Below are 24,937 nucleotides of genomic sequence, written 5' to 3' on the forward strand. Positions count from 1 at the left end.
ACTGCCTCAATTCGGCATGGCTTGGAGGTGATCAGTTTGTGTCACTGCTGAGGTGGTATGGAAGCCCAGGTTTCTTTGACAGTGGCCTTCAGCTCATCTGCATTTTTTGGTCTCTTGTTTCTCATTTTCCTCTTGACAATACCCCATAGATTCTCTATGGGGTTCAGGTCTGGTGAGTTTGCTGGCCAGTCAAGCACACCAACACCATGGTCATTTAACCAACTTTTGGTGTTTTTGGCAGTGTGGGCAGATGCCAAATCCTGCTGGAAAATGAAATCAGCATCTTTAAAAAGCTGGTCAGCAGAAGGAAGCATGAAGTGCTCCAAAATGTCTTGGTAAACGGGTGCAGTGACTTTGGTTTTCAAAAAACACAATGGACCAACACCAGCAGATGACATTGCTCCCCAAATCATCACAGACTGTGGAAACTTAACACTGGACTTCAAGCAACTTGGGCTATGAGCTTCTCCACCCTTCCTCCAGACTCTAGGACCTTGGTTTCCAAATGAAATACAAAACTTGCTCTCATCTGAAAAGAGGACTTTGGACCACTGGGCAACAGTCCAGTTCTTCTTCTCCTTAGCCCAGGTAAGATGCCTCTGACGTTGTCTGTGGTTCAGGAGTGGTTTAACAAGAGGAATATGACAACTGTAGCCAAATTCCTTGACACGTCTGTGTGTGGTGGCTCTTGATGCCTTGACCCCAGCCTCAGTCCATTCCTTGTGAAGTTCACCCAAATTCTTGAATCGATTTTGCTTGACAATCCTCATAAGGCTGCGGTTCTCTCGGTTGTGCATCTTTTTCTTCCACACTTTTTCCTTCCACTCAACTTTCTGTTAACATGCTTGGATACAGCACTCTGTGAACAGCCAGCTTGAATGTTTGTGGCTTACCCTCCTTGTGAATGGTGTCAATGATTGTCTTCTGGACAACTGTCAGATCAGCAGTCTTCCCCATGATTGTGTAGCCTAGTGAACCAAACTGAGAGACCATTTTGAAGGCTCAGGAAACCTTTGCAGGTGTTTTGAGTTGATTAGCTGATTGGCATGTCACCATATTCTAATTTTTTGAGATAGTGAATTGGTGGGTTTTTGTTAAATGTGAGCCAAAATCATCACAATTAAAAGAACCAAAGACTTAAACTACTTCAGTCTGTGTGCATTGAATTTATTTAATACACGAGTTTCACAATTTGAGTTGAATTACTGAAATAAATGAACTTTTCCATGACATTCTAATTTATTGAGATGCACCTGTATATATATATATATATATATATATATATATATATATATATATATATATTATACCTATTTAATTTATCAGACTTCAATTTGATGTATCAAACAAGTTCTGTTAGCAATTAAATATTATTATACTTATAAACTGGATACTAAATATGATTTTTTTTTTTACATTTTAACATTTATGCATTTATGCATTTGGCAGACGCTTTTATACAAAGTGACATTTGTATATTTATTTCAGTTTCTGCTTTATTTTTCCCATCACAGTTTACTCTTCCTGTGTGTGTGACTGATGATTCTTATAATTAGATTAGGAAAGTCCAGTGATTCAAATATAATGATAAAGTAGGCAAACAGATGACACAACATCGACACTTATATAAGTTCAAACGTAATATTCTGTGAATTTGCATGCACAGTAATAGGCCACCCACAAAATAAAATCAAACAAAAATAACAATAAAGCGAGTGCTACCTATAAATTTAAATAAAATAAAATAAAAATCCAAACAATAAAGCGAATAGGTAGATAAATTAGCTAGTCTGGAGGGGATATATAGGCTATTTGGATATAACGTGAAACTCAACAGGAAAATCCATTATCAGTTATTTGGCTGTAATTGCACTCAAGCAGGAACTGCTGTAGCTATGCGTCATGGCTCATGGGAAAGTTTCACTTCCGATTTAAGACTATATAAGCTGTGTCTGATTACAGTAATGCCACTGATTCATAATGCTGTGTCTTTTATTCATATTAAGCTTCATAATTGGAGGTTGGTAATGAAAATCGTACTTTTTTACTCGCCCGATACAATGCATCTCTTTTTGGTAGTAGAATATATTTGTGATAACATCACCTATTTTTTTTATTTCTTTTTTTTTTTTACAGCTTATCCTTCAGATATTGTTGCACAAGGAGACAAAACTGCTTTGTTTGGTCAGGACGCTTCACTATCTTGCACATTGCCAAGCGCGTCTGGAGTCAAACAAGTCACCTGGCAGCGGGTGCGCGCTGATGAACGCGTTCAAACTCTGGCCACATTCAGCGAACGCTTCAAGGATCATGTGGATGATAAGTATGTCGGAAAAGTCAGCTTCACAATGGCTTTATTTAATTCAACGTCCATTGTGATAAAAAACGTAACATTTGAAGACGAGGCTTGCTACATTTGTTCGTTCAAAGTGTATCCATTAGGACCCAAACGGGAAACTCTGTGTCTCACTGTTAAAGGTAAGTGACCTGACGAAAAAGTAGGCTACTATGATTCATTGATGATATGAGATGGTACTGTTTACCATATATTCATATACCATGGTATTTACGAATAGCACTTAAAGTTACTTCAAAGAATTGCAACTGAATTACCAAGTCAATAATCCCCTTATGGTAATACCATGGTGATACCACGGTACTTATAGGTACTTTTTATTGGTGTTTTTCTATTATTGTTTTTCTAAAAAATTAAGGTAGTGCTTATAGTAATAAAAGTGTAAAAGTGAAAATGAATAGAATAGGCCATTTTAAAATCCTAACAAGCCATAATCTTAGTAGAATACAAATCCACTAAATCAACTTAAATGCAATTGATTTAGAGATGCAGTTATAGTATAGACTGTAGCTTTTACATCTTGATACAGTATGTAGATTGGAGAATATCATAATTCAAAATTATCTTCACAAGTCACAAGTGTGAAGTGATTTGTATTACTAAAATATTTTATTTTATTATTACAGTATTTTTCTCAAACAATACATTTAGGTGTCTAGTTGCATTTCTGTTAAGCAATAAAAAAACTGCACCTTTAAACCATTATGATTTTTCTTTTTTCTTTTAGGTATATCTAAAATAACAGCAACAGTCAATCCTGCACCCAGTTCTGAACTAGATATTATAGTCTCATGTTCAGCCACTGGTAAACCTACACCAATACTCAAGTGGAAATCCACAGAGAAAGAGCTGAACCTCAAACTCTTAAGGTCACACAATTTCACAACGCTCAACAATGACAGCTCATCCACCACTACAAGTAACCTCACACTTCCAATGTCACAGTTCCAAGGGAAGTATGTAGAATGTTTGGCTGAAAGTGGCAGCATGGAGGACAGTCTCCCAATCTATGTGCCTGGAGATGATAAAGGTACCTGACTCAATATAAATATCAGTAGAAACAATTGAAATCTTGTGATTCTGACATAGTATTAGTTAAAAAACCTTTATATTGGTAGCATTGTCATTTTTAATAATTTGCAATATTTGTTCCACGCTTTTGCATGATTTTTTTCTTCTTGTCTTATAGTGAACAATGTTACATCAAGAAGCTATTTCATTACAATTTGGGTCTTCGTTATCATGGTTATTTTTAGTATTGTCATCATTACAGTCATCTGCCTTCACGCCAGGCTAAATGGTAAGCAACTAAACTTTTTACCACTGTAGTTTGAACAAGTTTTGCAGGTTAATAGAACCCAATCTTTATATATTCTCAATATTTACCCCTAAGAAACTATTTAAGTAAATTGAAATATTTCATTATGCTTCATTTTTTTCTAGGATCCATGTTTAGGATGAAATCTACAGAATCAGATCTTTCTCTAAAGCAGTTGGAATGTTAACTCAGCAGCTACAGTACCTCAGAATATGCATCTTGGCTTTTATCTATAGTAAATTAGCACTTTCGGTTTCAAACCAGTTTGTTCTTTAAAGCAAATCACTAATGAAAATGTTTTTAGTATTATTGCCTAGTTTTATTATTTTCTGTTGTTTTTTTTTTTAAAATATTTTATTTTAATTCATTTTTTTATTAGTTTAGTAAATTATTTATTTACTAGAAATCATGTTTACATTTCAGTGTACAGTATTCTATTGAATTAATATGGCTACAAATGTAGCAGTTACTGTACTTTTTCCATATCATGGAATTTGAATCACTCCTTGGAGATAGTGTTGCTTATATATCTTTGAAAACATATTATTTATATTATACCTTAAAATTCTCATGGGCTCATGCATTTGCACTTTAAAACCTTGTTTTTGATTGTAATGCCATACACTAAATATTTTTTGTCCTTCATCTTTTTTTATTTGTATTATTTCATATTTTTTGGAGTTGAATTTGCAACAGTAACTCACAGTATAAAGCAATATAAGCAAATTGTTGGGTTTTGTTGTCATCACAATAAAAATGCTATTTATCTTTTTGACTGTCTGTCTTGATGTCTTCCCACAATCCTTTATGTCACACTTCATAGTGGCACTGTGTTTGAGCAATGAGGGTAATTCGAAATAAACATTATGACTCAATACAAAGAGAGGAGCCAAACCTGTTTTCAGGAAAGTGAAAGTTACAGTACAGCATGTGGCTTATAGACAGATAAAGCGAAAGTTATGTGGTTTATAGAAATGAAAAGGAAAAGTGAAAGTAATGTATTTTAAAGTTATCCTACCAGGTTTCCTAGAAATGTCCAGCTTGTCCAAATACTTTTTAGCTGATTAATTAGTTTAGATGGTGAATAAGGATAGCTGTGCCTGTGACTCCAATGGCTGAGAGGGGGACAAGAATGTTACGTTATACACATATACAGTTTATTATACACTGTAGTTTATGTCTAGCCTTTAATGTGTTACTGCATGTGCTGGGTATGTATTAAAGGTGACCCATGAACTTCTGGATGCAGTGTCTTGTGTTTTATTTTCTATTACAGTTTTTCTCAATCGCTTTGGCTCATTTTTTGAAACAGTCTTAACATTCTCTAAACTGTAAGTGCAATTGTCACAACTGTTTTATGGGACATCACAACTCTATTGCATGTCTGCTAAATGTAGTAACTCACCCAAAACATTGAATTCATGCTTCAAAACCTAGTTATTGTGTCAGTAAATTGGCCAATGCATAAGGAGAGCTGTGCCTGTGACTCCAATGGCTGAGAGGGGGGAAAGAATGATATGTTATACACATAACAATGCCAACAAAATGTTTTTTGTCATCATGTGAGCCATACTGGTCAAATTGATTAGATGTTTTTTTCACCAAGGCAGTCAACCCTGGAAATGTTTGCAATATACAAATTTCATTGTTGTTCTACATTTTTGTTGACTGCTTACTGTACTATACAAGAATGTCAGTTTTGTCTAGCTGAATGCTATTGTGTATCACACTGGGCTTTTTAGATACTGATTTCAAATGTAGATAAAAGTTTACTGGGAAAAGTCAATACTGTACAATACTGTAGTACACAGAAAAAGGATATGCACATTTGTATGTATACAGTAAATTTATATTTGTAGCAATGTGTTACATGTAAACAAAAAATTCACATTTGCATGTCCATTTTTAAAAATTTCTTACATGTAAAGTCATATATAGTGAACAGAAAATTGCCGAAAAATGAAATCCATGAAAAAAAAAAAACAGCAACAATGAAAAAACCTGCGGTAGTTCTGTAAAAAAAAAAAAAAAATACATTGTACCTCCTCACAGTACGTAACAGTACAAGTTCCCATCTTTTTGGTGGACATCCTGTCGCTCTTGTTGGTCTGGCCAGAGATTTAGCAGACATCACAAACATTCCATGTCATAGATATTTATGGAATGTACATGTATGTCTGACAGATTTTGATAATTGAATGGATAATTTTGCATGTGATGGCTCATACGATTAAAGAATGTTTAGAAGTTGTGAAGAGTATGACCATTGCACTGAGAATCAACTCATCAGTTTTGATCAGCAAGCCATGTGCATTTAGTTATTGTGCAAATTGTAGACAATTGTACTTACTCTTTTGCACACATGTGCCAAAACACATGCAATTTGCTTAAATTAATAAGAAATTCAAATCTGGTATTAACAAAAAACTAATCTGAACGTATTGTTTTGAAAAAAATAATTCTCATTCGAGAGTTGAGCCAAAACGATTGAGAAAAACTGTAATTAATTAAGGGTAGTTGACTAATAATATGGACAAATCAACTTTTTTCCCAAAATCAACATTTTAGGTATGCATTTATTCTGCACCCAGTGCCAGTTTTGTGCTGAAATCTGACTCCCCACCAGATTCTGTCCATAGCCCTATAGCCAAAGTTACCCCTACACCCACCCCTTACCCATAACATTGTTGGGAGTCAGAAATCAGTCCTGTTTAACTTGGGTAATTGGGCACGTGAGTCTATGGGGATCACACCAGTTTTTGTATTGTCTTAGGTTGGTCTCTGCTAAATAGCTGACAAGCTCAAATGATACATCACGAAACCTTTGGAATAAACAACATTTATTACAATGAAAAAGCTTTCACTGTTACAGTTTCTTGTATGCTAATTTTCTTACTTTCCTAATAATGAATAATTTAAAAATAAGCACGATGCAAATGATAATTTAAAAAAATCAACAGTAAATAAAATTATAAAAGAACTATAACATTCCATCGAAATAAAATGGATTGAGGCTTGAAGTCAGTTCACTCGGCGGCCATTTTTGGAACGCTCTCCAGGAGCTATTTTTCTATATAAACAAGCAGCATTCCAGTGCAGCTCCTATCTACTTGAATGGGGAAAGACCGAAATCTCCAAAATGGTTGGTCAAGATTACAATCAAAGAACATATTTAAAATCAGCAGTAAAATTTACAAATCTACTACACTGGAATCATCAATTGTTTACTTCAGATTACGCAAAAAAAAAAAACAAACAAAAAAAAAAAACGTAATTTCCAAAAACGTCTTGTAAAGCGCGTTCTCGAGGTGACTGACAGGCGATGTTGATGGCTGTGTCTCGTTTGGAAGGCTGCGTCCTCTAGAGGTTGCATTTGTCGGCCGCATACGTCATCGAGGCTGTCTCGTTTCATTTTATTTATTTATTTATTTATTTTTAATTATCATTATTGGGAATTCAAAAAAGGTTAACAATTGTATAAATGTAAGTGCATATACATAAAAGGCATTGACAATAGATAAAAAATAAGAATAAGACAGCCTTGATGACGTATGCGGCCGACAAATGCGACCTCCGGAGGACGCAGCCTTCCAAACGAGACACAGCCTATATCTAAAATGTGATTTTACCTGGAGGTTGACCGTTGGACGTTCCAAATTCTTCCATTCATTTTAATAGACTTGTCTCTGCTAAAGATTCTCTGGGCTTTGAAACCACCCAAACAGCGTTATTTTTCCCCCACCCGTTTTCCGGCGGTCCCGCCTCCTGCATTCGGATTGGCTAGAGATACTTACAAGCGGTCAGTTTTTCACAGACTGTGATGACGCGTTTCCGCCTTATTCAGCGTTAATCTAGCAAACTTTTTTATTTGATTAATTTTTTTTAAATATTGAGTGTAAGTTTATAACATTATTCTTTGTGTTATATTACGCTTGAATTAGTAAAATAATAATAATAATAATAATTACCACAGCTGCGAGGGGGTTTTGATTACAGCTGCTCAAAGAGTGACAGTAATTTAAGAGTTTTCTCTCATCTGACTGTCTTAATCCACCGCTCTCATTTTCTTCTTCTTCTTCTTCTTCTTCTTCTTCTGGAAAGTCTTTCAAATGTAATAGTGGACTTTTTCTTTTTCTCTTGGAGCAAATGGGTTAGTGAAAATAATATTTGCTGTGGTCTCCTATTCACTCCCATTCACTGCTGTCAAAGTTTACCCTGCAATCGTTTACTTCCGCATTCCAAAAGGGTCGTGACAGGTCGCACCGACCCTGTCTGGGGACATGACCTGCGAACCAACTATATGATGTAATAACTATGGTTTTGTTAAACAAGCACCATTTAAGCACAAGGAACAAATTTCTTCATCTTACAGTTAAAAAGTGCCATCTGTGTTCACCGCCTTTCTTTTAAATCCAGCATTCTGGAACATGATGTCTCACGACACACTCTCACAGCGAAATCGTAAGGATTTGTTCGACTTTTCTAAATTTGGCTAATTCGTTTGATATTGTATAGCTGCATTCGTATGAATTCGTATGACTTTCACTGCAGCCAATGACATCGTTGGACATTGTTTTCATACACAACAATTACTTGCTTCTGTCTCCAATAAGACATATCCACCTTGTTTTGCAATGCGGAAGCAAGCGGCTGTGTTTCCAGTAGGTGTGACAGAGTTCCGCTGTCACTGACCACAATGTAAATAACTTGAAGGATAATAATGGTGTATTCAAGTCATGTCAGAATGATTGTATTTATGAGTTGAGCACACATAAACGCCACCATTAAGTCGTAATTATGAGTGGGAAACTCTGGATTTTCTTTGAGACCCGACTTTCCGAGTTGAGGGCGTGTCAATTTAAGAATCATGGCGAAAGCAAATTGTTATTGGTAATAATTCTATTTTGACCATGCAGTTCAAGGAGTTCAGTCTGTATGCATTTTTGTACTGTTAATGAAGAATAACAATAAAGCTTGTCATAAAAATAATACTCATTTTAGCTGGTTTATGCAGCAACAGGTGTGTGCAATAAAACTACATGACCCATCATTATATGTAGCCGCACGAGAATGATAAACTAGATTGATAAAGCATTAATTACACACCTAATGTGAGGCTTTCACTTCATTTTGTTGCATTGGAGCTGAAAATGCTTCTTAGCTACGCCAGTATGAGAAAAAGAGAGAAATAAATATGAAATTGCAAAACGGGTCCATTCTTTCTGACTAAAATCACTTGAACGCACAAGACATATTATGTACAATCTCCGACCTCACTAGTACGAACTTCTCAGGAGGACTTGAATGCACTATAAGACCAGAATTTAGTAAAATGGGCTTATACTGTAAACTATCACTCAACCACAGAATGTACAGCAGAATAATATCCCAATGTCAGATACTTTTCTTAAGTCAGCATTTATAGTAAAAAAGTGCCTGTAAGTATTCCCTTGGTGCTGTGTGTTGTTATTGAAGAGACGATAATAAAATCTACTTCTTACTTTAACGAAAGCGTGAAAGCGGTTTATGACTAGCAAGTCCCCGGGGCCAATTTTCTTTTGAAGACCAGTGAGTAGTAGGAACATTTTTTGCATACTTTTCCATGACAAAAAATAACTTACAGCACCTTTAATCTGCTTTAAGATGCTCTCTTTCTTTCTTTCTTTCTTTCTTTTATCTGAAGGCAAGCAACACCTGTTCTCTCATTCATTCTGCCTGTGCAACAGTGTGTGTTGAATCAATGTCAAAATGCGATAAACTGTAAAACTATTTGTAATACAAAACCAATGTGTTTATAATAATAATGATTAATGATAATAATATGATGACATATATTGCCAGCCTGCAATATTAAGCAACATAATGTAGTATTTTTGTATCGCTAAAATAGATGGAGGTGGCTTATACAGGAAGAAGTCCACTTTCAAAGTGGATAATGGCATCACCCTACTAATGTCCAAATATTTGAATGCGATCAATGGAGGATTTGGCTTTCTTAGTCGTCAAGCGCCCCCTGGAGGAAGGAAACGTTGTGTTTCAAAGGAAACAGTGGATGACAATGTTTGAAATGTCAGTCTGTTCCTCACAAAGGTATCAAATGACTTTGAATGAATCTACAGAGAATTCCTTTTCTTTTTCTTTTTTTTTTTTTTACGTGCGCATACGTATTGCACACGTACACATACACACACTCACATTTGTAACAAAACATTTGATTTATTACAATTACAGCATTTTAGCATGTATTCCGACACTGGGGATAATGGAAAAGAATGCCTTTAAAGCTGTAACCAGGTGTTTGCAGTAAAGATTGAGGCTTGACTCTTGCATGAGATCTGAACCAATGTGCTTCTTTAGGTGGTTGCAGAAGTGCAGAAGTGTTAATGCAACTTACAGTAGTAGACCACTGACATTGTAAAATGAATACACATGCTTATTGCAAGAGCTTATTTAGTGATCTGGTTTATATGGTGGTTAGCTCAGAGGTCTTTGCATGATCTTTTTTTAGCAAGCAAATTATCTGTGGTTATCTATCTAAAATGCTGCATGTGTGTTGCATCTGCATTCCTATAAAGGAAGTCCTCTTGCAGTGGTAGAGCTTCATACAAACAGGTAGCCATAGTCAAGCTTGCCATTTCCTCTGTCTGACAGTGCAACAGTCGCACAATGTGGATCTCTTACCCGACCTCTGTGTTTTTAATGATTTTTGATCTCTGCAGTTTGCTATCTTCTAGGGGTAACTTGTTAATATATATATATATTCTTTTTTTTTTTTTTTTTTTTTTTTTTCATAATTCAGGTGTACTTGGTGTAATATATTACTCTCAGTGACAGCTTGTAGTATTCAGTAGTATTCCGATTAGCAAGTATTTGGCTCTTAAACAATACATACTAAAATCTGAAGCCTTAGATATCTGACAGTTGTATATTTGAATTGATGCTATATACAGTAGTCAGTAAAAAGTAGTTGGGCACTTAAGCCACGGTATAGAATGTATGTCATTGTATTAAATTCCAGAATATCAAACCAAATGAACGCTGCAAACAAATAATGCTAGATTAGGTCTCAGAACAAACTTTTCAGACCAATTTGTGCAGTTACGTTTGAGGAACTAATCCCATGTAATTTTTTGTAGATGTATGAAGTAGGCCTCAAGTTCTCCTCAAGTTCACATATGTAGTTCATCACTATGGACACTATGGCATTATGTACTAAGGCTGACAACTAGAAAGGGTATATAGTTTTTCTATTAAGTTTGAATAGTAGCCTAGAACTATTGTTTCATCATTTAAAACCTAACAAACTTTTTTGAAAAGTTGTTTTACATGAAAAGTGTGCTTGGGTTGTCTTTCATCAGTTCCACTTTATATTAAGCATCTATATACTAACATCAAAATACAAACAATATAATTTGTGTAACTACATGTTGTTCTGCAAAATTCTGACAAGATTCACACTTGCTGCTACTGATGTTGATATACAGGTAGGTTTAGGGGTAGGGGTAAAGCTAGGGTTTAGATTAGGTTTACAGTAAAGGTTGGGGTAGGGTTATGTTTAGGACTGGGGTAAGGTTAACAGTGTAATTAAATACAGGTACTATAAATGTAAGTACAACGCAAGAACACATACGTACATAATAAGTACATTGTATCAAATGCTTAAGAACTTAATTGTTAAAGACACCTAATATATGGGTTGTAATTTTTAGTATTTGATTTTACATTAATATTTACATTTTTATTATGTTTTACAGTAAGTGTAGCTTAATTGTCCAAATACTTTTTGGGTCTAATGTGTATTATTATTTTGAAATCTATATTTGGTTATACCAAAGCTTTTATGTTAAAAAAACATACATATTTTTAAGTAAACAGCAAATAATTGACAGTAAAATACATTATATGGCACACTGTGAATGTCTGACACATTTGATTGCGATGCAAAGCTTTGTTGTCATGAGTCATTATGTCAGTTAACATTTTTGATGAGCTAATATAAAATATTTCCCACATGCAGTGACTGTGAAATACTCACGAGAGCCACTGACTAAAACACTCAAGCACATGGTGCACTATGAGCCAAAGAGCTGTGAGGGCATTCAGGCAATAGAGTGTTTGGCTCACTTTCACAGATCCTGACAGATACCTAATCACAGTAAATGAGACAGAACAACGCCAAAACAGGCTGAGGAACATTTTCCTGACATTTAATTCCTTGATAATTCAAGACAGCGGCTACTACCAGTGTAATGCAAAATGCACCATCAGTGGGACTCAAGGAAAAGGCCATCTTGTGTACCTCAGTGTCACAGGTTTGAACTGAATCCATATTGCAGCTTGTTCTGGTCAAAACCCACCTACTTAGACAGGAAGAGACCATCTGACTGACATGTAATGTGACCAACCACAGTTTTTGCTTTAACATACCATTTATGGAAGTGTAAATCTGAAATGGATGATACCACAATATTTGAGTGGCAGGGAACAAAATATTAATTTAAATTGTGGCTCACTAATTTCCACAAAAATGTATAAGCAAAAATAACATTTGTGGAAAACATATATAGACTCTGTGATCAGAATTTGTGCCTATCCAAAAAGCATAACTGTAACGTTGCTGGCACTGGCAATGATGACGAAGGAGTGAAGAGAACCCAAGTGCAGCTTATTTACCAAGTGTAGTAATCCAATTGTGAAATCCATTAACCATACTCCAAACGTGAACAAAAACAAAACATGGACTTGACTTGACTTGACTTGACTTGACAACAGCATACCCAACACATACATTCAATACTTGACAAAGACACAATGGAAAACATGAGGCTTAAATACATGGACATGGAGGAACATAAACCAATGAACAAACAGAACTCAACACATGACATGACACATGAACATGGAGGGAAAACAGGAATCACAGGACAAGGGAAACAGGAACTAAACATTTCAAAATAAAAGACATGAATTAACAAAATACACATGACAATAACTCACAAAATAATGATGGGCATTTTGATCTTTAGGGTGGGCAAGTGGACTGGTCAGAATCTATATATACTGTATATACAATTGTAGTTTAGGATTGCTAGTTTATTTGCTTGCTTTTTGTCTCAAACAAAGAAAGAATATCTTTCAAAGATTAGATGCCACTAACCTAGTAAACTTTGGCAGATCCAGTGATTATTTTAATCACCCAAAGCACTCGTCAATCGTTCTGAAGTGTTTATCACCTTGGTACCTTAAACATTTCCTGGCAGACTTGTAAAAAACACAAATACGTGCACTGTTCTAAATACAGACATGTACAAAGGTTCGTTCTGGCACTGAGACAGTAATACTTTACATGTTTTCATCTAGTAAAGGATGAAAATTGGATACCTATAGATACATTTATAAAAAAATGTTTTATTATTTTTTGGTCTTATTTGTCTCACATTCAAGCAGCATAAACTGTTGGAGTTTATTTTGGTATTTTTTTCTGTTTTTCTGTTTTTTATTTTTTTATTTTTTAATATTATTATTTTTATTCCACTCTAATATTCATAGTATTCTAGAGAAAAAGATGAGATTTCTTGGAATGTAAACTAACAAAAGCATTGTGCACCCTGTGTATTAAATGAAGTTTTGTGCTCCACTTTAACTGTAATAGAACATAACAATGCAGCAGTTCAGGCTTGTGGGTGAAACTGAATCCAAGTGTGTCTTGCAAAAAAGGAAGATGAGCCACCACAGATGTGAAAAATGCTTTGACCTACAAAATATGGTTAGCAAGATATTACAGTAAATGCTTACCTGTTTTATTTTATTTATTTGTCATTTTTGAATCCCCTTTTCTCCCCAATTTGGAATTCCCACTACTTAGTAGGTCCTCATGGTGGCGTGGTTACTCACCTCAGTCCAGGTGGCGGAGGACAAGTCCCAGTTGCCTCCGCTTCTGAGACTGCCGATCTGTGCATCTTATCACGTGGCTCATTGTGCATGACACCACGGAGACTCGCAGCATGTGGAGGCTCATGCTACTCTCTGTGATCTAAGCACAAATTTCTACACGCCTCATTGAGAGCGAGAACCACTAATCACGACCACGAGGAGGTTACCCTATGTGACTCTACCCTCCCTAGTAACTGGGCCAATTTGTTTGCTTAGGAGACCTGGCTGGAGTCACTCAGCACACCCTGGATTCAAACTCACGACTCCAGGGGTGGTAGTCAGCATCAATACTCGCTGAGCTGCTCAGGCCCCCATGGTTACCTGTTTAAATCCAGAAACAAAAATAAAAGTCACCAAGTCAGTGATATACAAGCAGTGCAGTGAATTGTTCAACTGACAATTAATAATGAAGTTTTGCAATTCTCTCTTTCAGCTGAATAAAAGTTTTGATAAGTTCTAAAAAGTCTACAGTTAACAAAAGGGGCCAATTTGCATACTCATACTATGTCCTTAAATTATGTATTGCATTGGTGATGGTAAAGTGTGTACTTCAAAGTACAGTATGTAGCAAGTGAATACACTTGCTAGCACTAGTGTGTCATACGAGCACAAACTCCTTTGTTGCATGCATATACTACCAGCACAAGCATTTAGCTAAATTGATTGCCCTTGATTTTATTACTTTATTATTAACTTCTTACTCAATTTATTACTGAAGGTTTACACACTTAAACACTTAAACATTGTAGCTTTGAAATCTGCATTTGTCAACCATTTTTCTGCAATGGATACATTAAATGCAAATCTCATGTACATATGTAAATTCAATTTAATTCAAAAACTGTACATACCCCTACCTTGCACATACATTACCACTTACACATGTACATACACCATTCTGTTATATGTCCTATAAATTGTATGCCTATTTATGCTCTTACCTTGTTTTGTTTTTTTCCCCTTTTCTCCCAGTTTGGCCAATTCCCAATGTGCTTTTAAGTCCTCAAGGTCATGTAGTGATTCGCCTCAGTCTGGGTGGCGGAGGACGAATCCCAGTTGCCTCCACGTCTGAGACCGCCAACCCGCACATCTTATAACGTGGCTTGTTGAACGCGTTGCCACGGAGACATAGCGCGTGTGGAGGCTTCACCCCATCCACCGCGGCATCCACACTCAACTCACCACGTGCCCCACTGAGAACAAACCACATTATAGCCCAGGTTACCCCATGTGACTCTACCCTCCCTAACAACCGGGCCAATTTGGTTGCTTAGGAAGCCTGGCTGGAGTCACTCAGCACGGCCAGGGATTCGAACTAGCAAACTCCAGGGGTGGTAGCCAGCATCTTTACCACTGAGCTACCCAGGCCCACTCTTACCTTGTTTTGTATCCTGTGTGCACTTGTTTATTCTATCACCAAAATTTAAAAAAAATAAATAATAAAAAAAAAAATCCTTGTGTACATGAGAACACTTGGCAATAAAGCTCATTCTGATTCTGATTCTGATTAATGGAGAACCATTGAAGAACTCTCCTCTTCCAAAGTAAATGGTGGTTCTCTTTGTTATTGGAGCAAAAAGCATGCACAGATGATGCACACTTCGAAAAACTGCTGTACTACTGATGTAGTTCTCCTAATGTAGTTCTCCATTCGGGCACCATTAACATACCCATGTTCAATGTAATCAAAGTATGGCATAGGCTACTATAAAGAATGGATAGCAAGAACTATACAGCCAAATTCTGCCATCTACTGGAAGCCATAGCCTAAATATCTTTCTAAACTATTTGAAACCACTGGCTGGAAAATGAGCAACAGGCATGTGACATGCCACCTAGCATTTCCTCTCTCCCTTCCCATTAGTTGAAGTGCTAACATTGACAGGCTAGAGGAGAACTTAACATCAATAGTTTATATACACATGTCCCATTCACTTATGGAGTATTTACCCAGGGACTGTGCCAGGTAATTTTGAGATTTCATTATTAGTTAGACTTTTGTTTCATTTTAGATTAGATTTCTCAAAAAACAAACACTGGAAACTCCCTTGAACTAACTACTAAGTTTGCACTGATTTTACAAGCTTCATGCCTAGAAACACAATATGGACTACGTTTTTCACATTACACTCCCTGGCAAAAGATTGGACTTGATGAAATGTACATATTTTAATTATTTTTCATTATAAATTCATTATATAATCAAACTGATTATGTTTAAATGCTTGACAATACTTTTTTTCCCACTGCATAATACAACATTTGTGTCATTTCACAGTTTTTATTACTTTACTGTTATTCTAAAAGGTTGAAAATGGAGATAATACAGGATGAATACTGTAGGTGTGTCCAAACATTGACTAGTAGTGTATTGGCAGAACATGGTCTCGTTAAAGTCACACGGTATAAGAGTGTTCTCTGTTTCTGTCACTAAAAACTGCAGTCCGAAAATAGTCTTGGTAGTCATACTATTACCTACAGGGTAAAAACTGATAGTCAAAGGGAAGTTTCTACTGCAGTTGGACAAATTCAAAATTACAGTAGATAGTTCAAGGGTAATTTTTTCCAACCGCAATGTTATGGGAAAATAGCCACACCAAACTTGATAAGCTATTGATGATTAATAGGTAATCCATTGCTACTTTAACATTATGCCCCTCTATTTTTTTTTCTTCATCTCTGTAATTAGATGTCATTGTGATAAACCAATCTAATTTCACTCATTCTAGCCCTCATTTTGCATGCATCCAATTTGTGCAGGTTTAATGTATTATTTAAAAGAGCAGACTGCATGGGCAGTTAAAATACATCACTCTGTCAAATGAGCATGGAGAGCTTCATTGTTAATGCACTTCATGATCAGTGGTTAGAGGTAGTGCAGGTGACAGTTTTATAGTGGAATGATTTCAGTGCATTAATTATTTACTTGCAGAACTGATTGCAGCTGTGGATAATTTGCCATAATACATTATCAAGATGTTTTACCTAATGATTCCAAAATTACTTGTGAGCATTAAATATGTTTTTAAAGTTTGAATACTATTTGTGTTGGTCATACATTTTATTTTCATCCTAGCACTGGTGGTACTAATGAATAAAGAACATGAATTTTGCATCAAATGATACTACAGCAGTTCTCATCTTGTGGGTTGCAGTTCAAAAATGGGTTCTGATAGGTTTGTGGAAAACAAAGAAAAAACTATGCAAAATGGAAATAATAATATGCAAGGAATCAGATAATAATTCATAGTTTGGACATCAAAATAAATAGGCTTATCAACTTTTAAAGGGGAGGAGAAAATGGATCCCATATCTTTGGTGACATCAAAGGCGTTGCATCAAATCAAATTAGACAGGTGCCAAAATAGACAGGTTGCATGACATGCCCTTATCCTCAAAAACCAGAAAAATAAACCATGCAAGGTGAAAAGAAAATATGACCTAATGTAGTTCAACTGCATAAAATCTCGTTTATCTTTAGCACTGTGTTTGGTCACCAATTGATGTCCATTTAGAACCATTGCTGTACACAGTCTAATGTAGTTCTATGCTTGCAACACAATTAATAAAATGTGCTGAGTTTATACTAGATCAGACAAAGTCTGAGATGTCTTATTTCCAATAAAACAACACTGATGGACAGTGAAACATCAGTACAATGTCTTCTGGTACAAGAATGGCTTGCAGAAGATGTAAAGAGGAAAAATAGCCTTTTTCCTTTATGGATGGCAAGTAAATATTGAATTTATTATTTTTGAATACAGAAAACCCAGACAAAACTAAACGGAAACGACTGCTGGACGTTCAAAGATACGCAACACAAATCCTGTCTTGTCTGAAATAGGATAACCAGTTTGCTTTCATTTTAGTAATAAACACACATCAGAACTTGAAGGTATTCCCCATCTTCTATTGCAATCTATTTCAAAGCAATTTTTCAATTCAGCCACTGGAAATAATCTCCCTTTCCAAATTAAGTAATAACAAACTAAAACAGAAAAGTATCTGGAACAATCTTATTTCCTGTATCTAAATCTTAACTCATAATAATCAATACTCGTGCCTCAGTGTGTCCACTCTACTTTCCAAAATCGTTCTTATGCTTCTGGTGTCACAAGTATGGTCCCTAGGTTTTGGTAAATGCCTGATCAAGAACTGCCCAACAAAAATTGTAAGGTCTGACTTAAGCCATGTCAGTACCGTATCTGTGCTATATGATAGATTTTCTCTGCCTACACTGAATTTAATGCATGTAAACTGTCCAGCATGGGAATGTGCTGCCTTCGTCACCAGGGAAAGGGTAGATGGTTTATTTATTTTCTTACTTCACATTGGTTGTTTTCAAGACTTTAAAAGAGATATAAATGTAGTATTTGGTGGAGGGAACAGAGCCTAGATAAAACAGAGGATTAGGCTAATTTATTTTTGAATTTAGATTGAACTGAGAGGAGGTGTGTTTTTTATGTTTATTTAATGTTGATGAGTGTAAGATCATATTGGGACTCTGTAACGTTTCTTATCTTAAGGTCAGCCACCAATGAGGTAAAAAAGAGTACTGAGAATCAAAATATCTATGCCTTGAGGGGCTAGAAGAATTATAATTATCAGTCAATACCCAGGAAAACAAATTTCCAAAGCTGTCCAAACACATCACTGACTACACACAGGAGAGCTGGTACTCCCCGTAATTGCAATTTTAGGGATATCAAAGTGAAGAATTATTAAGCTGTAAACGTAATTTGTTGATGACAGTCATGCATGATTGTATGTGGCTAAAGCTTAAAGGAAAAAAGAATCTAAATGTAAGAAAACAATATTGTTCTTATTTTTATTTATTTATTTATTTATTTTGGCAGTTATTATGTGGAACACAAGAGGATGAATTCTGAATAATCTTCTTCCAGCTCTTTTCCATGTAACAACACGTCTGTCAAGCTCCAAAATGAACACTATAAGTGTGTGTGTGTGTGTGTGTGTGTGTGTGTGTGTGTTTGTGTGTTTGTGGGTGGGTTTGTGTGGTTTACGAGGACTTTGTTTTAGGTTACAAACAAGTAATTACAAGGGTATTATGCTATAAATGTGGTTTATGATGACATTTCTAGTGTCCACATAATTCAAATCGCTTAAAAAACATACTAAACGATGTTTTGTTTTAAAATGTAAAAATGCAGAGTTTTTTGTGAGGGGTAGGTTTAGGGGTGGGGTTAGATTTAGGGCATAGAATCTACAGTTCGTACAATATAAAAATCATTATGTCTATGGAGAGTCCTCAGAAGGATAGCCACACCAACGTGTGTGTGTGTGTGTGTGTGTGTGTGTGTGTGTGTGTGTGTGTAACAATAATAATAATAATAATAAAATGCTCTGTGTTATAGTCACATTCATTTCCTATGGTGGGTCAAATTTGAACCGAACAGTACGAATGGGGGTCTATTTGATAAGACCACCAAGACTTTTCGAATCTATTATTTATTTATAAATAAAATGGTGTGTGTTTCAGATGGTAAGTTTAAGAAAAGCCACCAAGCCTTGTACAGCTCAGATTAAGGAAAGCATTAAATAATAATAATAATAATAATAATAATAATAATAATAATAATAATAATTATTATTATTATTATTACTATTTTTGGTTCAGAAATGTTACAAACAGTGATTAAGGGTTAAATCAAAAATTTTACAACAACTGTCCAGTAAGGACATTAAAGGATAGTATTTTGGTTTAATAGCACCCTTGTTGCAGGTAGGAGAACGTAGGTGTAACGTGATTTAAAAAAAATAAAAAATGTTTTTTTTTTTTGGGGGGGGGGGGGGGGGGGGGGGGGGGGTTATCCTTCACTTCTAACCCCGATAAAAGGGCTCGTAATTGTTTATGTTAACATTTAAGGGTTAAATAAGGAGGGAAACCACTTAGCGCATGTTACTTAAGTGTTAACCAATAACAGAAAACTTGTAGCGGTTCTAACGAATTTGTGATGTCATGAATCGTTCGCCGCATTAGAGTGCCACAGCAGCATCCGTCGGTCTGACACCATGACAACCGCAGAACGCGAACGCTGGAATCTTTGCAGCTGCAATCCCAATATGAAGACAAGATGCCGCCATACAAGCGCAAGACGCACTTCTTATTTTGAAAGATTCCTCGCAACGCCCCTACCGCACTTCTGGAAGAAGACATCGGAGATTCGCAAAACCACCTGTATCTAGCGTCCGTTGCCAGTGTGAGTTAAACACCCCATCCCGATGGCCATATCTTAATATTTCTGTGCTCTAAGAACTGGTCTGATACGTCATTGGTTCAAACATACTGAAATAAGTGGTCGGTAGTTTCGCGTATAGGATATAGTGATGAAATGCGCATTGGAGTAAAGGGATGCTCCTAATGGCGTTTACGCGTGGAGAGCCGGCTGGGGTGTGTGTGCCGTGCGTGTTAATGCGAGTGAAAAAGGAAAATAGAGAAAAAGGCAAGCGGCTTGCTCGCTTTCCACAAGCTCTGCTGCGCATCCTCTGTTGGGAATATGAGGATCTCTCGAGGACACCGCTGATAAATCGCATTTTAGACTGCCCTGAAACATAAGACAATAAGACCACCACGCAAAACCCTCCTCAGAGACCCGTTTGACTCGAGGGGCGATTAAATATCCATATAGTAAGCCGCATCAGGTAAGCGACGCGCAATAAGGCAGGCGCCTTATCGGGTTTCATTACATTCGCTTTGAAGTTCTAAAGCTTTTTTTTTGTTGAGGATGATTTGATGCAACGCAAAAGTGAAACGCGCACAAGCGCATTCGTACCTGCGTCTGCAGGTATCCATGCGTTCGCAGCGTTTGATCAACAGAAATCGACATATCCAACTGGCCTGGGGAAACCTAAAGTAAATGAGGTGCAAGAATGCAATTTTTTGGTGAAATTGGGAAGCTTCATAAGATTTGAATGGCAGTTGACACCAAGGATTTAAATTGTTTGCTTAATTTTTAAGGTTGATGTGTTGTTTTAACATTATTCTGAATAAATTGCATCTTTTAATAGTGTGCCATATGTATTGGGGTTCAATCAGCTTAATTGATCTTGATTACTGCATGGATGCTGTCATTAATACGGCAGTGTTGGTTTCGATTCAACTTCTCAGATTGTGATGGTTATGTAAACAAAAGACATATTTTTCATGCATTAATGTGCAGTCACTAGTGGCTAAATGATAATTATTGCATTGATACCTGCTCATCTGTAAGCGCTGAGTGTGATCAGTGATTTACAGTTTAGCCTACACTAGTTCCAGGTATGGAAACAGAAGTAAACAAGTACAGTTCGCCCCAAGTGAACCCAGGGAAAAACAGAAATTGGTGTGAGCAACACTATTATGAGGTGATAGAGAAAATCTTTACTGTACATGTGCTGCCATTCAGTTTGTTGGTCTGTGATAGATGATATGAGTTTGTAAGCCAGGCTTCATTTGGGCTAATGTCTCTGGGGATCGATTTAACCTTGTCCCCAGTTTTTCATCTCCGGGATTTTAATGAAATTGCACAGGAGCCACCAGGGTCTAGCCTCTAAAACTCTTGATTATAAGTGAGTGACATTGTCCCTCAAATAAGATTATACTGCTTAATGGTGCATTACATAAGACAAACAGATTTTGGACTGTTGGCTAGAGGCACATACAGGTGTGCATTCACTCAAAATGCTACACACACATACACACACAGAGATCTCCAGAAATAGCCAGAGAGAGAAAGAGAGAGCGTGCAGGGCAGCGTCATACTTTTAGCAATCTCTCTTCACAAAATTATTACCAAATCTCTACTATACAGCCAGAGGTGTATGCACCTAGGCCCACTTGGCACCCTAAGTCAAATAAGTCATTACCAAAAAAAAAAAAAAAAAAAAAAATTAATAATAATAATAATTCAACAACAACAACACTTTTTTACTGCATAGTTGCAGGGCTGCATGATTATGACATATTTGCTGATAGTCTCTCTTGATATAGTATTTGCGATTATTAATTTTGATGAATAGATTTAACATTAATAACGTATTTTGTTTAGGACAACTGCATGCCCTATTCATTTTTTAGGCTACACATCCGAAACAAGTTGAGAAATGTGTTCACGCGAGACATAAAACATGCATCAGACTGCGCTAAATTCACTGTTTTGGACTGCCATACAGAATCTGTACACTCAGAATTTCGCAGAAAACTGCCGATTTCTGCAGAGTTGGCACACACATCATTCACAAAGTTTCACACATTCCCTTCAACTAATGCATTTGTTATTAAATAATTTAGCTAATTTGATAATACCTTTAGCAGTCATTGAGTCTGGGAGTACTCTCAACACACTTAACATGTCTTCTAAAGAAAAATCAGCATAGAAATAAAAAAAAGTCAGATTCTGTCTGGACCTAGACAAATCTAAACACTCTGATTCATCATTATATTCATACACACAGAAGACTTGTTTCTGATTGGTTACAATGCTCAATGTTTAAAAATAATACACACATACACACATTGTAAATAGAAAATTAGACACGACTTGAGAATACCTAAAGGGAATTCTGTAATTGACACTTTACATGATAGTGAATTGCAGCAGGCATAATTGTAATCTTTATTACAATTGTGCATCCCCGAGACTATACTATTTTACATATATGTAAAGAAATAATAAGTGCACTTCTATCAGGAAGACTCGCACACTTAAGTGAAATTCAAGATTACATTTATTTGATGAATATAAAACAGAAATGTAATATCTCTCTTTGGCGTAAGCCCCGTCTGGTGGTCCAAAGAAGTTGTACTCGGAACCGTCATATCCTGCCGGAGACAGGAGGCAGGGGCGAGGAGCCTACCCCTGTGCAGGACGGGACTCAACTGGTGGTGGTGGTGGAGGTTGCAGTGTTAGCACACTGAAACAGCAATGTGATAGATTGTGAGCAGACATATAAAGCAATGGCTTACATATGATTGGCTAGGAGTTACCTAGCTAATAGTGCGATGATGTACAGCTGCTAGTCTTACTGCTAGAACTACGCTGCACTTACACTTATTAGTTCTTTATATATGTGTAAGATAGGATAGTCTAATTGTGCAATTGTTTTAGAGTGCAAAAGGACCCGGGTTCAAATCCCAACCTAACATATTGTAATTAAACAAGCAAAAGTTGTCACCATGCACATTCAAAAAATTATTTTAAGATTTACGATTTCAATTCCATAAGAAAATTCCAACAAATTAAATTGAGTAATTTTTAACAAAATATAATTAAAAACAAAAATAAATATTTTAAGTTTAATTCATTTAATTTGGTTAAAAGTTACACAATTCAATAAGATGGAAATTGTTATGAAATTGAAATGTGTAAGTCTTAAAAATAGGCTAAAATATTATATTAATATATTATATATAAATATTAATATATATACAGTAAATGCATTTTCATTTTATGGAAAAGAGCAGCTTTGACATCTTGATAATAAACCTATCATACAAAAAACATGCAAGTTTTGAGTTACATGAGGATGGGTAGATGATGGCAGAATTTTTGGTTTCAAGCAAATAATCTGTGGAAGGTGTGACTTGATTGGACTGATCAATTTGTCATGCTAATGGGTATTTCTTCAACTTTATCATCAAAAATAACATAAAAAACGTGGAAGTTACATTCAAAATCCACTTGGCTCAAAAATCGAAGGGTTGAAAGGGTATGATGCTAGACACTGAAGGAGAAAGATTGACAAAGTGTACATTCTCCAATATAAATTCTCCAGACTCCTTATCATGGATTGTTTTAGCTTATTTCGTCATTGTGGCTCTTGGGCATCATTTAGGCCAAGAACATAATGGTTTCTGGATTCTTCAAAGGTAGAGGCTGTAGAAACCAGAGCTTCTATGAAAGAGTGGAAAAGACAGTGAAATAGTGGCAGAGGAAGAAGCAAAGAGAGAAATACAGATAAAGGAAGAAGGTCAGATTTATTTTGTGAGAAGATAATAAATCTAATAGAATTGCAGTGTGTCTGGTGGCTTATGCTGTCTGGCTCTGCTGTGACTGAGTGCTCCAGACCAGCAGAAGTCACCTCTACTGTGGCCCAGACTCATACAAGCCACTTTCTTGGTTTATATCAAATCAAAGTGCAAACTGCCAGTGCTCTTTAGCAAGAGTAATGTGCCATTATTGGAAACACTGAATGTACCATACTGTTTTGGTCTTTCTAAAAAGTGCTTTGGTTGCATTGTTGGTTGTGATTATTTTCACATTTGCATCTGAACTTCAGTTGACTTTAAATGATTGTGATTTCAAAAAGGATCCTTTAATCTGTTTTAATACTCATGTTCTGTTAAGACAGAATTTTCAGAGCATCCAGCAACATTGGGTACATCATTCAGAGAATAGTAGCATGTGAAAATGTATTGCATTCATTAATTTTTTTATGCTTGGAATCTCTGAGACCCCAAACATAAGTAATGTAACGTTTTTCCTGGCGGATGTTTTAAGCATGTTAGGAAGATTTAGTTATAATCAGTTCTATTAAGTCTAGGAAAAGTAATTGAGCATCAACTTGAAATATCAAAATTAAGTACTGTATGTTTTTTAATATATTAAAAGGGCTTAAGGGTCTCTCAGATCCCAAACAGAACATGCCGTTTAAACATCACATGCTAATACAACAACACACATTTGACCTATTTGGCAAAACATAATTATAATAGGATTGTAATGGTAATGTTAATTATAATGGTAAACATAACAGCTTTTAGTTTATTTTTTGATTAACAATTGGGTTTATTATGCAGTCACACACTTGCGATGCAACAGGCCGGAGTACGTGTTATAAAGAGCACGTGAGTTGACATGTGAGCCGAAAGTGTCTTAGAAGCACCACAGAATGAAGTGGTTGCTTCAGCAATTGCAGCTTGAACCTGAAAAATTACATTACCATAGCAACATTTTTGCAAAACAAAATTATGTTCTTCATAAGAATAATAGGGTTCAAAACAGTGTTACTATGAATGCAAACTTTAATAAAGTGAAAAAGACACTCTATTAGCATAACATAAATATATATAAATAAATAAAAATTTCCAACATTCTTTTGAATGTCCATGTACTAAAATAAAATATTTGATGCCATGAGTGTACCTTCATTTACTATTACTATTATTTTGAATGGCAATGGAAAATGAAGCAATTATGACACATAAGTGCCAGCTTTGTCAAATGTTCTGCTTCCCACGTATCTCGACCTGGACAGAAGCATAGGAATTTTTTGTGCAAATCTTCTGTAAATTTGCACTTTTGTTTGGGCATTGTTTCCACTCAGCTGTC

General features: G+C 35.9%; 2 protein-coding genes across 3 annotated transcripts in view; both read left to right on the top strand.

Moving 5' to 3' along the window:
• Positions 1-1,499: 1,499 nt before the first annotated feature.
• LOC127445239 (OX-2 membrane glycoprotein-like) lies at positions 1,500-4,682 on the top strand. 2 transcript variants are annotated; one of them, XM_051705150.1, is made up of 5 exons: positions 1,500-2,020; positions 2,137-2,478; positions 3,084-3,386; positions 3,546-3,656; positions 3,800-4,682. In XM_051705150.1, the coding sequence occupies exons 1-5, from the start codon at positions 1,981-1,983 to the stop codon at positions 3,859-3,861; spliced, it is 858 nt and encodes a 285-aa protein (XP_051561110.1). In that variant the 5' UTR covers positions 1,500-1,980; the 3' UTR covers positions 3,862-4,682. The 2 variants fall into 2 exon arrangements, with proteins under 2 accessions (XP_051561110.1, XP_051561109.1); XM_051705149.1 differs by having other exon boundaries at positions 1,500-2,478.
• Positions 4,683-20,194: 15,512 nt separating this feature from the next.
• Positions 20,195-24,937, top strand: part of LOC127445225 (short transient receptor potential channel 5-like) — a 121,940-nt gene continuing 117,197 nt past the window's right edge. Inside the window, exon 1 of the mRNA XM_051705122.1 lies at positions 20,195-20,270. The gene's annotated coding sequence lies outside the window, so the exon portion shown is untranslated. The remainder of the gene's footprint in view (positions 20,271-24,937) is intronic.

Source organism: Myxocyprinus asiaticus, chromosome 8 (assembly GCF_019703515.2).
Source record: "Myxocyprinus asiaticus isolate MX2 ecotype Aquarium Trade chromosome 8, UBuf_Myxa_2, whole genome shotgun sequence".
Classification (NCBI taxonomy): domain Eukaryota; kingdom Metazoa; phylum Chordata; class Actinopteri; order Cypriniformes; family Catostomidae; genus Myxocyprinus; species Myxocyprinus asiaticus.